Source organism: Emydura macquarii, unplaced genomic scaffold (genome assembly GCF_026122565.2).
Source record: "Emydura macquarii macquarii isolate MOO-44397 ecotype Brisbane River unplaced genomic scaffold, CSIRO-AGI_Emac_v2 contig_2207, whole genome shotgun sequence".
Classification (NCBI taxonomy): domain Eukaryota; kingdom Metazoa; phylum Chordata; order Testudines; family Chelidae; genus Emydura; species Emydura macquarii.
In genome coordinates, this window is record NW_027132344.1 from 3,827,736 (window position 1) to 3,839,780 (window position 12,045).

Genomic DNA, 12,045 nt, shown 5'->3' on the forward strand with positions numbered 1-12,045 from the left:
AGACTTGCTTACGTTGGCAAATGTTGATCTAGTCTTATTGCCCAGAGGTTTTTTTCCCTGAACTAGCCACTGCTGCACCCAGAGTTGACCAAGCCTCTCACTTCACGTCTGGCTAACTTAATGGGTACTATATAAGGTGGAGAGTGTCCCAAGCCAAACACTTGACTGTAATAGCAGTCCAAATAGCCACACTCCATAAGCAGGTAGTCCTTTCTTATACGACCCAGTTGGCCACATAGAAAACACATAAGCTAGTTCTCTTGATTATCTCCTGGGTGACTGAGGCATCAGTGCTTCCTGTGGATTGCTAGATATAGAACTATACGATAATTTCTCTCTTCATGTGTTCCCTTTGCTGATCCAGTGTTGGGATTCTCTGTCCTGGTTTACCTTAGTATGGTTCCCTTAATCTACCCCCTTGTTTGGGTGATTTGGCATCACTGACTTCCATATAGGCCTCTGTTCTCACTACAACCTCACTGGTAGAAGTTGGCCAAAACCTCTGGACCTAACTTTAGACTCCATCAGGCAAGATCTTTAGACATTATTCTGGGACTATAAGGTCCACTGCTTTATCCCTTGAGTTCATGTTGGGCTGCAAGCATTGTGTTACCATTCTAGGGTGCCTCTTCCAGGGAAAGGCTTACCCTAATCCAGAGGCAGTGTGTGTCTTGAGTCAGCCCCAGTCTATCTAGAAGGGGCTCTTCTACCATTTTTATAAAACCTCACCTGCTCATCAGACAAAGGCCAGTAGGACTCCTGAGTTTTTCCCAACAGGAAAGGGGCAATTTGAGTTGCCCAAGAGGATTCAGTCCACCCTGCTACAGCCACTACCCGCTCAAAGGTGAGCAAAAACCATCTTGGGTCATCATCTGGACCCAATTTTGATGGGCCCAGTACTGATCTGCTAGATTTCTCTTTTCTGAAAACTGTCTGAGTTCCCTGGTCAACTTTTCGAGGCACCACAGGAAATGTTCCTTTTGAGCCTGCTGAGCATATTGCTGTTGTGAACATAAGAACAGCCATACTGGGTCATACCAATGGTCCGTGTAGCTCAGTGTCTTGTCTTCCAACAGTGGACAGATGATGCTTCAGCAGATGCTTCAGAGGAAGATGCAGATGCTTCAGAGGAAGTTACCAGAACAGGGCACTTTATTGAATGATCCACCCCCTGTCATTCATGCATCAGATTAGATTATGAGTCGAAAAATAATCAGTAATGTTATTTTTTTGGATTATTTGCATAACATTTGTTCATCAATCCCTGGATGATCACCTCGGTTTTTGAGGAATATAGAATCTGGTAAGTTTTCTAGCATGATGATGAGATTGAAGGTCTATATGTCAACATGAATTATTTCTCTTCAGTTTGTAGCAGAGTCTTTCAATTAACTTCAATGGATGCTGAGTCAGACCCTTAAGCTCCTAAATGAAGTGACCAGATTTTTAAAAGTGCTCCTTATCCAGCAGCTTGCATGAACTCTGAGAACTGCTGAATGCACTCCCAAAATGCTCAACTTCAGATAGTAAAATCAAAAGAGCTTAAGACATGCTGTACTGGATAAGAATAACGGTTTCTCAACTAGGTTATCATTCCTTTTCATTTAATGAGGTGTTAAAGACTTTGACTTCAGAGAAAAAGCCATTTATCTCATGTAGGACAAATATATGTCATTCTATTCCCTTTTAAATTTACTTATCTGTTTTTAAATGTAGTGTTGTCATTATCCAACCTTTAGTAACTTTGCAACTAAAATGATGAGTATTTGAGTCTTGCTTCATTTGCTAATATTTTTATTCAACTTCCATCTGCTTATTTCGGTTATACGGAAAGTAACCATCCCAAGTGCTAGGCATTTCTATGCAAAATTAAAATCCCACATACTATATGTTTACAGACACGTGTACAGCTGCAATGAAAATAAATTGTCAAACTAAATCACAAAAAGATTGAAAATACAGGCTTCCTTCACCCAAAAGAAAACTTTCCTCTTTTATTTCTTAAGACAAGGGCAGTTATTGAAATATGCATATATTTAAGATTTGGAAGGCAGAAGACTATCAATAGCTAGACAGAGCAGCTTTAATAATTCAGAAATAATCAGATGGGGAAGATGTGATTAACACTCTCATCATTATATCTTTTGATAAGATTGAGACCAAATTTATTTTGAAGTTACCAATGTTTTACTAATTGCAGAATTTAAAAATTTGGTATCTGAGACTGCAAACTCTCATTTAAGCAAGTCTTCCCACTGCAGACAATGGGGCTCTTAGCATCAGTAAGTTTTTGCAGGGTCCAGCTTCTATTCTCCCCCAAATATACAGTATTTCTCCTGAACATCAGACTGATTATCGTAAGAACCACAATGTATCTGAAAAGGAGAGAATTCCCCGATTCAGTATCCGTGTGTCTTAAAATACTTAGCACATGCAACAACATCATTGGCATAGTCATTGTTGGTTGTGCCAATATCCATTTTATCATAGGTTTGGACGGTTCCTATTCCTGCATTGTAGGCACAAATCCCACCTGAAACAAAACACCAAAATATTAAAAACAGACTTAATAGAAAAAAAAAAAAACAAATGACAATTCCAGCCAGACACGTCTTATTTTTCTCTAATGTGTTTAAAAAAATAAAATAAAGACATTTGATAGGGCATGAATTGCTTCATTACAGTGTAACTGAATGAAAGGAGGCTGCATGAACAGTTTGCATAAATCCCTGCACCCACCCACAATTGGAGGGAACTTGGGTTTTTACATAAACAAATGTCCGTAGCTTGGTGAATCTGCAGTATGCATTTAGCTAACCACATTCAAACAGAAGCCCTCATTCTTTGAACCAGTCCTACTATTAATAAAATACAAGACCTAATTACTTTGAAAATGACTGCATGGGAGAAAGTTAAAATATGACCTCACACTCCATTCTTCTCCCCTTTCTCAATCTCTGCCTCATGTTGTACTGCACAGTTTTGCAATCCCCTGAAGATCTGACCAGTTCCCAAAAAAGCACCTCCCTCCGAGACAACTACAAAGATATAGGGTGAATTTCTGGACTCATTCAAATAAACTACAAAACTCTCATTGACTTGAAAGACACCAGGACTTCACTTATGGTCAAGCAGGAGAGGCCCAAATGTCAATATGATCTAGATTTTGGGGGGATTTATAAATATTCCCCAGGCAGTGTTGGAAACACAGCACACAACATTGTGCTAAAGAATGGGACAAACCATGTGAAACTGACTGATCTAGTTTCACTGCCCAAGCTATGGGAAATCAAAAAGTAGACAAACATAATCAATGGTGGAAAAATTGTGAGATTCTTTTAAATTCTTATTATTCTAAAGTATTAATAACGTAAGAAACTTTCAACATGATTTTTGTCCTACAGTTTCCCTGAGCTCCTGGGCTAAATGCAGTCTATACTGTACCTTTCAGCTGTTGGTCCTTTGTCCATCTGGGGAACTTTTTCTGGATTCCCTTAATCATACCAATAAGGATGTCTGTCCCCTGAAGGAGATGTTCCTCACTATTCCATCGTCCAACTGGTCTATGGTAGCGTTTATCAACCTAGAAGAGCAAGAGAGAACATTACTTCTCAAAAATATGATGTATTTATACCGTTTGTCTCTCTTGACATACTCTACTTGACTTATTTCTCTAACTTTGGTTGAGAAATTAATCTATTTTGATCTTCACTGCACTTCTTGCTGTAACCCTGGTACAGACACTGAGGGCTAGTACACTGGACTGTGCTACTGAAAAAGGATTTATTTTAAAATGCATCTTCTTTTCCATTTCAGGTTGTAGTCATTCATGATATTATTTGGCTAGCACTGCTGCAGTATATCCGGCCCACTGTTCCTGGCCCAAAAGGCTTATACCATTCGGGCACGATACAACGAAGCTCTACTTCTGATCCTTAAAAGTTTTAGTCCTTAACAGTGCTCCCCCAGTAAACAAAGTAATATAAAAGTTCAAAAATAAAACTCCCAGTACACTTAAGTCATTGTTGGATTACCACGGTTAGGCTTGACAGAAGCAGGCTGTGCTTTAAGATGTTATGTGAATATTTTAAAAGTCTATTGTTGTCACTAAGGTCTCTGTGGCATTAGATTGTGGATAAAGTTCACCCTGTCATTGTGGGCCTGTCTGTTTTCACCTAGTCTCTTGGCGTGAGACTTTTCTCTGATCAGTGGCTGCCACTAAGAAATTGAATTTCTGGAGGTCAGCAGGGAGCCAAACTAAAATGGTGCTTGAAGGCTGAGCTCTGAGAGGACAACAAAGCTTCCATTGGCCTCCCTGCAGCTACTAAATCCCCCCACTCCCTCCCAAAAAATAAAAAAATAGAGAGCATAGGGTTGCAGAAGGTGGAGTCTTCAAAAAAAAAAATCTGAAAATTTAAAAAGATACCTCACTAAGGTGCTTTGTGAAATAAAATCAGTACTTTTGACACCCATACCAGGGAAACCTTTAATGCTATTCTGTCATTGAAAGAATTTATTAATCTATTTTAAAAGCTACTGCTGTTATTCTCTCTAAAGTTGGAAAAGACCTGATTTACACAGCCCTGGCAGGCCCACATCACTGCTGAATGATGACCATAAAGATTTTAGCAAAAATACTAGTTAGCTGATTGCAGTCCATGCTCTCATTGTGTATAAATCCAGATCAAAGTGGATTAATTAAGAATAGATAAATGTCAGACAATAATCTGAGAGTACTTGGAATCATCCATAATGCCAGATCAGCAAAAGATCACTTGACACAGAGAAAGCTTTTGATAGGATAGAGTAGAACTTTCTGTTTCAAATCCTGTCCTAGTGGACATTGATTCCCAGTTCCTTAATCGGATAACTGCTCTTTACACCAGTCCAGAAGCAACTAAGCAAGGTTAAATGTCCCCTGTTTGAATTACACAGAGGCACTAAGGCAGGGATGTTCATTGTCTCCTTTACTTTTTGCACTGGCCATGGAGCCTTCTGCACAAAGGATGAAGGTCAATGAATCGATCACAGGAATAAAACTTGCAGGAACTCATCAGAAATGAGTTCCGTATGCAGATGATGTAATGTTATTTTAATCTAATCCAAAAACGTCCCTAAAATTAATTTCTAAATGTAAGCAAAGTCTGAGTGGCCCTCCCCTGCTGAGCCAACTGAAAGGGGGGACACTCTATTTGCATGGGCACTGTATTTGCATGAGTACAGCTAGGTGCTCAGCATGATTGCATTGTATCTTCATAAGTACACCTCAGAACTCAGCATGATGGGAAATGTCAGTTTGGCTGATGTTGGGTTACAAATCACTTTAGTGTTAATTGCAGGGGCAGGGCCCCCACATGGCGGGGAAGGGTACACTTTACTGGAGCCCGGAGGCCCTGGGGGGCCTGGCCCAGGCTGCAGCCCCCATTACCAAAAGGAAAAAAATGTTCATAGCTCATGACATTGTGTGTATGGGATGAGGGATTGTGGTATGTGTGTGGGAAGGGGCCCGTTTTATAAGTTAGTACTGGGACTGAAAAAATTATGCTTGGGCCTTTTGCAGGGGTAATGAAATGTTTGCCGCCTTATTGTATGAACAAAGGGCAGCAGAACTGTGCTTAGCCTGTTCTGCTGAAAGATTCGCTCTCATCCAAACAGAACTCAACAAAGGAGGCTTTCCCATGCCAGAGCACTGTGAAAACAACTGGGAGGGGACAGACAGATCTTCCGGTCTGGTTTGCCCAGGCTCTGACTAAGAGTTGCCCTCAGGCATGGTTTGACTACCTCTTCTCACTGCTCAAGAGATAGACTTAATGGGATTCCTCTTGGAGTATTTTGTTTTGTTAAAATCAGGGTCAATGCTCCTATCAGCAGCAGAGCTTCCCTGACAGGTTTCCCCATTGAAGCTGAGCTCACTACGGAAATCACTAGATATTGGACCCGGCCCTTGTTGCTGCTGACTCCATCTGACAGAAGGATTACATAAAGAAATCTATGACTTTGGGAAAACATCTGGATTTGCATTAAATTATGCCAAATCCGAAATGCTGTAAACTTGCCACTCTCTGAGAAGTCTTCCTTCCTTTCAGAAAACATTTGGGTACAAATAGGCAACAAAGGCTATAAGATACCTGGAAATTCAAATATCAAACAACCCAGAAGAACTCTATGATGTAAATATCAAGCCATCACTTCAGCAAATGAAAAAAGATGTGAAATGCTGGATGAAAGTGTGCGATGTCTTGGTTGAGAACAACCACACTCAAATGGATATCTTTCTTGTTTCAAAATCTTTCTGTCATCATTCCAGCTAAAACCCTAGCAGGAATACAGATGATGTTGTTACACTTCATATGGAATAAGAAAAGATCAAGAATAAGTGCAGATATTTTGTACACACCCATTGAACAGAGTGGATTAGCTGTTCCAAACAGTCTTTGATACTCTCAAACCAGCCGACTCAAAGCGATAGTGGAGTGGGCGCTCTAATCCAGCCAAACACTCAGTCTTTATTGGGCAAGAAAGTTGTGGCAGCGTAAACATCAGGAGGTTATCATGGATTAATTAAAAAAACCGCACACCTCCAGAAATTATACACATGCTTGAGCAAAGGCTACTCTATGGATTTAGAATGGAACTAGAAATAAGATACATTATTTTCCCTCGCCAACAACACCCATTGTAAATAACCTAGCTCGTAATCCAAATCAGGAACCAGCGATCTTTAAAGATTGGGAGAGCCATGGAATACATAAGCTATTTAAGTAATAAGTCAGCTATTTAGTAAAAAAAACATTTCTAACCTTTTTAAAGATCAAAACTAACATTAACTGGCCCATTCTCCATAATACTAATATTTTCAAGTTAGGCATTATGTTTTCAACTGTTTTATATAGAAAGATAACTCTAATTGAAGCAATGGCAATTGGTAATTGTGAAACAAAAAGTTATAACTAATTAAGATCAATCTTTGTAGACCGCTTTCTTAACAACAACAAAAAGTCTGTATATGACACACCGGGAAAAGGATCTGTATGAACAAATTACCTCAGAGGAATGGGGCTGGAGAGACAGACAGAGAGAAAGAAGTGTTGAAGAAATTGTATTGAAAGAGGAGATTTTTGTAGATAGGGGATAAGTATTGGAGAAACTATGGTGAAAGAGGAGATTTTATACATATATGGTCATTATATAGTATTGAGATACAATTTGTAACCAAATATCACAAATCATTGGATATTCATTACCAAATGATCCTTTGGGGAATCCTCCTGGGCCTTCCTAGCAGAAATGATCACACAAAAGAAAACAAAGAATTAATCTTTCACCTGCTTGGCTATTGATAGCCTCTCACTGTAGAAAGAAAAATAGTGTAGCTCTTGAGGAATAGTTCAAAAAATATTGGAGGTTGCTATGGAAAAATTAATGCATCGATTATGTCCCCAGCAAAATAGACTGAGGACAAATAGATACTTAGATGTTTAGTTACCATTTATTCAATACTCAAAGTACATTTACCTGCAACAAAAGCAGTACCGCTGTACAATTTTTTTGAATATTACTATTTGATGGACATGGCTGGGCTGTTCAATATGGGTAATCAGAAATTCCACTCAGTTTAATAAAATCACTAAAAATGACATGTCATAGGCATTTGAAGGAGGCTCACTCTGTAATATGGTAATAAAGAGAGAGATCTGATGACTGTAATATTGTATAATATCTCTAAACAAAAGCTCACGACTTTAACAACTGTTGTTTTGTTTCCGATATTTACACAGCAAGGATTTGTCAACCTGTCAATGCTTCCTAAATAAATAAATACTAAAATCAAGAAATGGAATTTCTGGATGGAAGGGTAAAATGTTCAGCCTCTGTAGGGGCTTCTGTCACACTGGCTGGATTGGGGGGAGAGAGGGGGCATTTATTATATTATTTAACATCAGTGTGTCAAAATCATAATAGTTCATATGAGATATGCTGTGTCAGGTACTGTTAAAAAGGTTATAATGTGCTAAGTAAGATGATGTTTATGTTTCATGTGTTATATGTGTAATGGAAGTTATGGATATGGTTGATATATCTGTATTTCAAATTGTGCTGTGTCTTGGCAACACCCCAGACAGGATGGCTGCACTGAAGCTGTGAAACAAACGACTGAGACCCATCCAGGTACTGGATGTATACCAGAGGGACTATACAAGCCTGCAAACTCCACAGTTCTACTAGAAACCTGATATATATGGACTTTCAAATCAATTGTATTTGTCTGATTGCTTTAATCCTTTAATATTTCTCTTATAGTTTTTCTTTCTTTTTATAATAAACCCTTAGTTTATTTACTAAAGGATCGGCTGGCAGCATGGTATTTTGGGTAAGATCCAAACTTATATTGATCTGGTACTGTGGCTGACCCTTTAGGGTCAGGAGAAACCTTTTTGGTAAAGAGCATAGATTTTTAAATAACTGATCTCTTTACTGGACCTAGTGGCTGATTGGGAGCCAGAGACTGAAATGCTGTAAAGGGGACTGTGCATCTTTTTATTTTGGCTTCTTGATAACCAGTGTGTGGGGAATCAGAAGCACTGTTTGTGGCTGGTTGGGAAGTCTGACTTCAGTGTCACCCACCAGTGTTGGGAGAATCTGCTCTCCTTTTGCAGCCTGCCCTGACCTTACCTTTTTCAGGTGGCTACCCTAGGCATGGATGAGTCACAGCGTCTATGAACCCCCTGGAGTTAATCAATGATCAAACGGCAGCATAAGAAGCAAACTCTGTAATCCCCGGTCTGATAGATGCCAGAGCAATGTGCTGCTGCCTCAGCAATAGTTCATTTTCTAGCAATATGCCCAGTATCACTCTCAGCCTTAGCTGCACACTATTGAGAAATGAAACTGGCTCCCTGCCAAACACTTCGATGTACAATTATTTGTAGTTTGTTACTGACCTGCATCAAACCAAATGCATTTCCATTATCGCCCCAGCCACCCTTTAGGGCAGTTCCAGCATGCGACTCTCGAGAGATGATACCAGCGATCACAGCTGGATCCACACATTTTTTTTTGGCAGCACTCTTAATGATGGTTTTATATCTGTTCATATTTGTTAAATCCTTTTCAGCAATCTTTTGTGAAGCAGAAACTCCTGTAGTAAGTATAAAAGTAAAGGTGTTTTCTTAATAATTTTAATGTCAATGAGAGATTTCCTAAGCACAGAGCTCTCTTCTGCCATGTGATAGCCCTTGTGCAAGTCATGTGTGTTGTGAATTTAGCATTAAGAATTTTAACAATGTATCAAGGCAAAAAAAATTTAGACCTCAGGATGAAGGTGAATGGGCTTGCTGAGGAGGTGGAGGGGGAATGTGCATAGACATTAAAGAGAAATCAGCTGCAACCTGTCACCCTCTGCATGATGCAGGAATGATGTTGAGATGAGCTGAGAGGAGTCACACCTACCCCTCTATGGCAAGAAGGACAGGACTGTAATATGGGTCTTCTAAGTTGAGTAGTGGATTCAAAATGGTGGGATTCTTAGGGATAGATTCAGAAGACTTCTCTGGGGGGAGGGAGTGGGGAAGGGAAGACTGCAATTTGAGACAATATTTCCCAGTAGTTGCACTTTCCTCTCAGTTTCTTTTGGAGTCTCAGCACCCTTTCATGATACATTAGAGGGAATCTCAGTCCTATTCAGCCTGGGACTTTGGCATTAGATTCAAATTTATTTGTAGAGTAAAAGAATAGGGAGATCCTTTGATTTTTACCAGCAATACCCGATAAACTGTTGATCTGATATGCCTGTAGCGGGTATAAAATAGCGAGGACTAAACGAGAGTCTGGGAGTCAGAAATTCCTCAGTACTAATGCCAGCTCTGCTGCTGAATTGCTGAGTAGCCTTGGGAAATTCATTTGGGCCAAATTTTAATTAGTGACTATTAATTTTGGGTGTTTCAATCAGAGACACCTTGGGCCTGGTTTTTGAGGGGTGGGAGTATCACAGTTCCTGATAACTTTAATTAGAAGTGCTTGTGTGAGCACTTCTGGATATCAGACCCTAAGTGTCTGAAGTTGGGCACCTAAAAAAATCAGACGCCACTTGTGAAAAAATTGGCTGTCACTTTTCTGGGCCCAAATTATTCCTAGTGTAACTCCATTGAAGCCCGTGGAGTTACACGAAGGTTTTATTAAGTCCTCCTCTCTGTCTTAGTTTCCTCATATGTGAAATGAGAAAAATAGTTCTTAGGCAATAGGAATGTGAAGAGGTTTAATCAATTAATGCTTGTAAAGTACTTTAAAGATGTAAAGTATTATGGATCATTGTGATGACACTGTGTGCTGAAATACAGCAGAAAACAGCAGAATTATACTCACCACAGTAGCGTAAGCCTTCCTGTTTTGCAGTTTTACAGGAAGCCCCAGTGGTATCAACGTTGTTTATGTTACCAAAGCATCCAGTCTGACTCTCAGAAGTACCTGCAATATTAATGGTGAGATTTTACAGTAAGGACCTTTTGTGAACACAAGTAAAGCTAAAAGAAATCAAAGTCATGAACCAGACTCTGCTCCACTCTCAGATGGGCTCAGTTTCATAGGGTTTTGTTTTTGTTGTTGGGCTTTTCTGAGTTCTCTTGGACAGGAGGACTTGCTAGCTAGATGTCACTGCCTCTGTGGAAGGAGAAGCCCTGTGCAAACTGACCTTTCTTTTAATTTGGCTCTAAAAGAGGCAAGACGTGAATACCTCTTGCCAGGTACCCCTCACTGAGAACACCCCATTGCCACTTCTTACAAGAGTCATCCTTGATCCTAAGAACCAAATTGGTCTGAAATAGTTTATTTATATTCTATTTGCTCTTGAACCAAACTCATTCTTTCATGTATGAAGCTGCCTGAGTCCTCTGAGGACCAGTTTTTTATTTTTCAAGTCCTAGTAGTCCACCTCAGTTGTTTGGACACACAAGGGATGAGATGCTCAGCCCTTCCCCAATGTCTACTAGCCTTTGCCCTGCATGAGACTGTGGGGAACGGTCCTTTTGTTGGTCCTGGAGATGTTTTGACTTTTTCTTTTGGACTCTTTTAACCCCACATGCCAGATGTCCCAAAGAGGCACAGCCAGAGGGCTGTACCCCAAGTCTGGAGCCGAGGTTACAGTCATGCTTCTGTCTAGAGAAGGATGTCCAGGATGAGAAAGGTGCTCCCATCATCTCTGGGAGATGCCAGAGGTAAACCTATCGCACTCCCCTATCCCCACCAAGATCTTTCCACAGTGTTGCTTTGACAGTAAGCGTAGTGAAATAGAAACAGAGCCCAGACTCACCAATGAGGCCAACAAGGCCCAAGCTCATCAGCGTTAGTAGCATGGGGATGGTTCTTCTCAAGCATCCAAGAGAGTCTGAAAATAAACCACGGTCTGCAAAGAAATCAAAATATCTAAATGTACAGTACTGCTGAGAAGAAGTACTGTTGTCTGACTTACTTTTAGAAATTAAGAATGATCGTATTATGGCCAACTGATCTGACAACGATATGGTTCTTTTCCCCAGAAACAGCTGTCAGAATTAAAACTAGGGAGTTTGCTGTCTTGTGGGGAGCCTCAGGGTGGATGACTGGGACACTCACACAGAGGACAAAGAAAAGCCTTATATATCTGTATTAGAATAATGAACAAAGCCGGAAAAGGTCCCAACCAGAAGCAATGATTGAGCTAATACTGTATCAGCTCAATTTTGGTATCATTCTTTACATAAGCTCTCAGAATGGCATACTCACACCCTTCTTTAAGGAAATGTTGGTAAAAGGCCAGCTCTGTCTCTAGGATGCCACTATGTCTGATGGTCAAGTTCCTTAATGAGTTGAAGCAGACAGTGATGGAAGAATCCCAGAAAGACCTCTCGACCACATGGTGGCATCCCTATTATAGGGCCTGAGGATCATCTGCTCATGCTCAGTTCTCCATGCCCAAATTTAGCCTTTTCACCCACATAATATTGGTGTACTTATTCTATAGGTTAACACATTGATACATGTAACTGCCATCCGAGCACATTATCATACCCG

At 40.1% G+C, this 12,045-nt stretch overlaps 1 protein-coding gene across 1 annotated transcript; it reads right to left on the minus strand.

Moving 5' to 3' along the window:
* Positions 1-1,591: 1,591 nt before the first annotated feature.
* Positions 1,592-11,414, minus strand: LOC137160961 (lysozyme g-like). The gene is made up of 5 exons (XM_067559945.1): positions 11,306-11,414; positions 10,363-10,464; positions 8,943-9,139; positions 3,445-3,583; positions 1,592-2,533 (listed from the first exon to the last, which is right to left on the minus strand). The coding sequence occupies exons 1-5, from the start codon at positions 11,346-11,348 to the stop codon at positions 2,400-2,402; spliced, it is 615 nt and encodes a 204-aa protein (XP_067416046.1). The 5' UTR covers positions 11,349-11,414; the 3' UTR covers positions 1,592-2,399.
* Positions 11,415-12,045: the final 631 nt, after the last annotated feature.

Bases quoted from the DNA above. Each gene is read 5' to 3' on its own strand.
- LOC137160961 (XM_067559945.1), bottom strand. From the start codon at position 11,348: ATGCTACTAACGCTGATGAGCTTGGGCCTTGTTGGCCTCATTG. The intron at 10,465-11,305 runs GTGAGTCTGGGC...TTAATATTGCAG, and splicing joins GGGCCTTGTTGGCCTCATTG to GTACTTCTGAGAGTCAGACT. The intron at 2,534-3,444 runs GTACAGTATAGA...GTTTTGTTTCAG, and splicing joins AAAGGACCAACAGCTGAAAG to GTGGGATTTGTGCCTACAAT.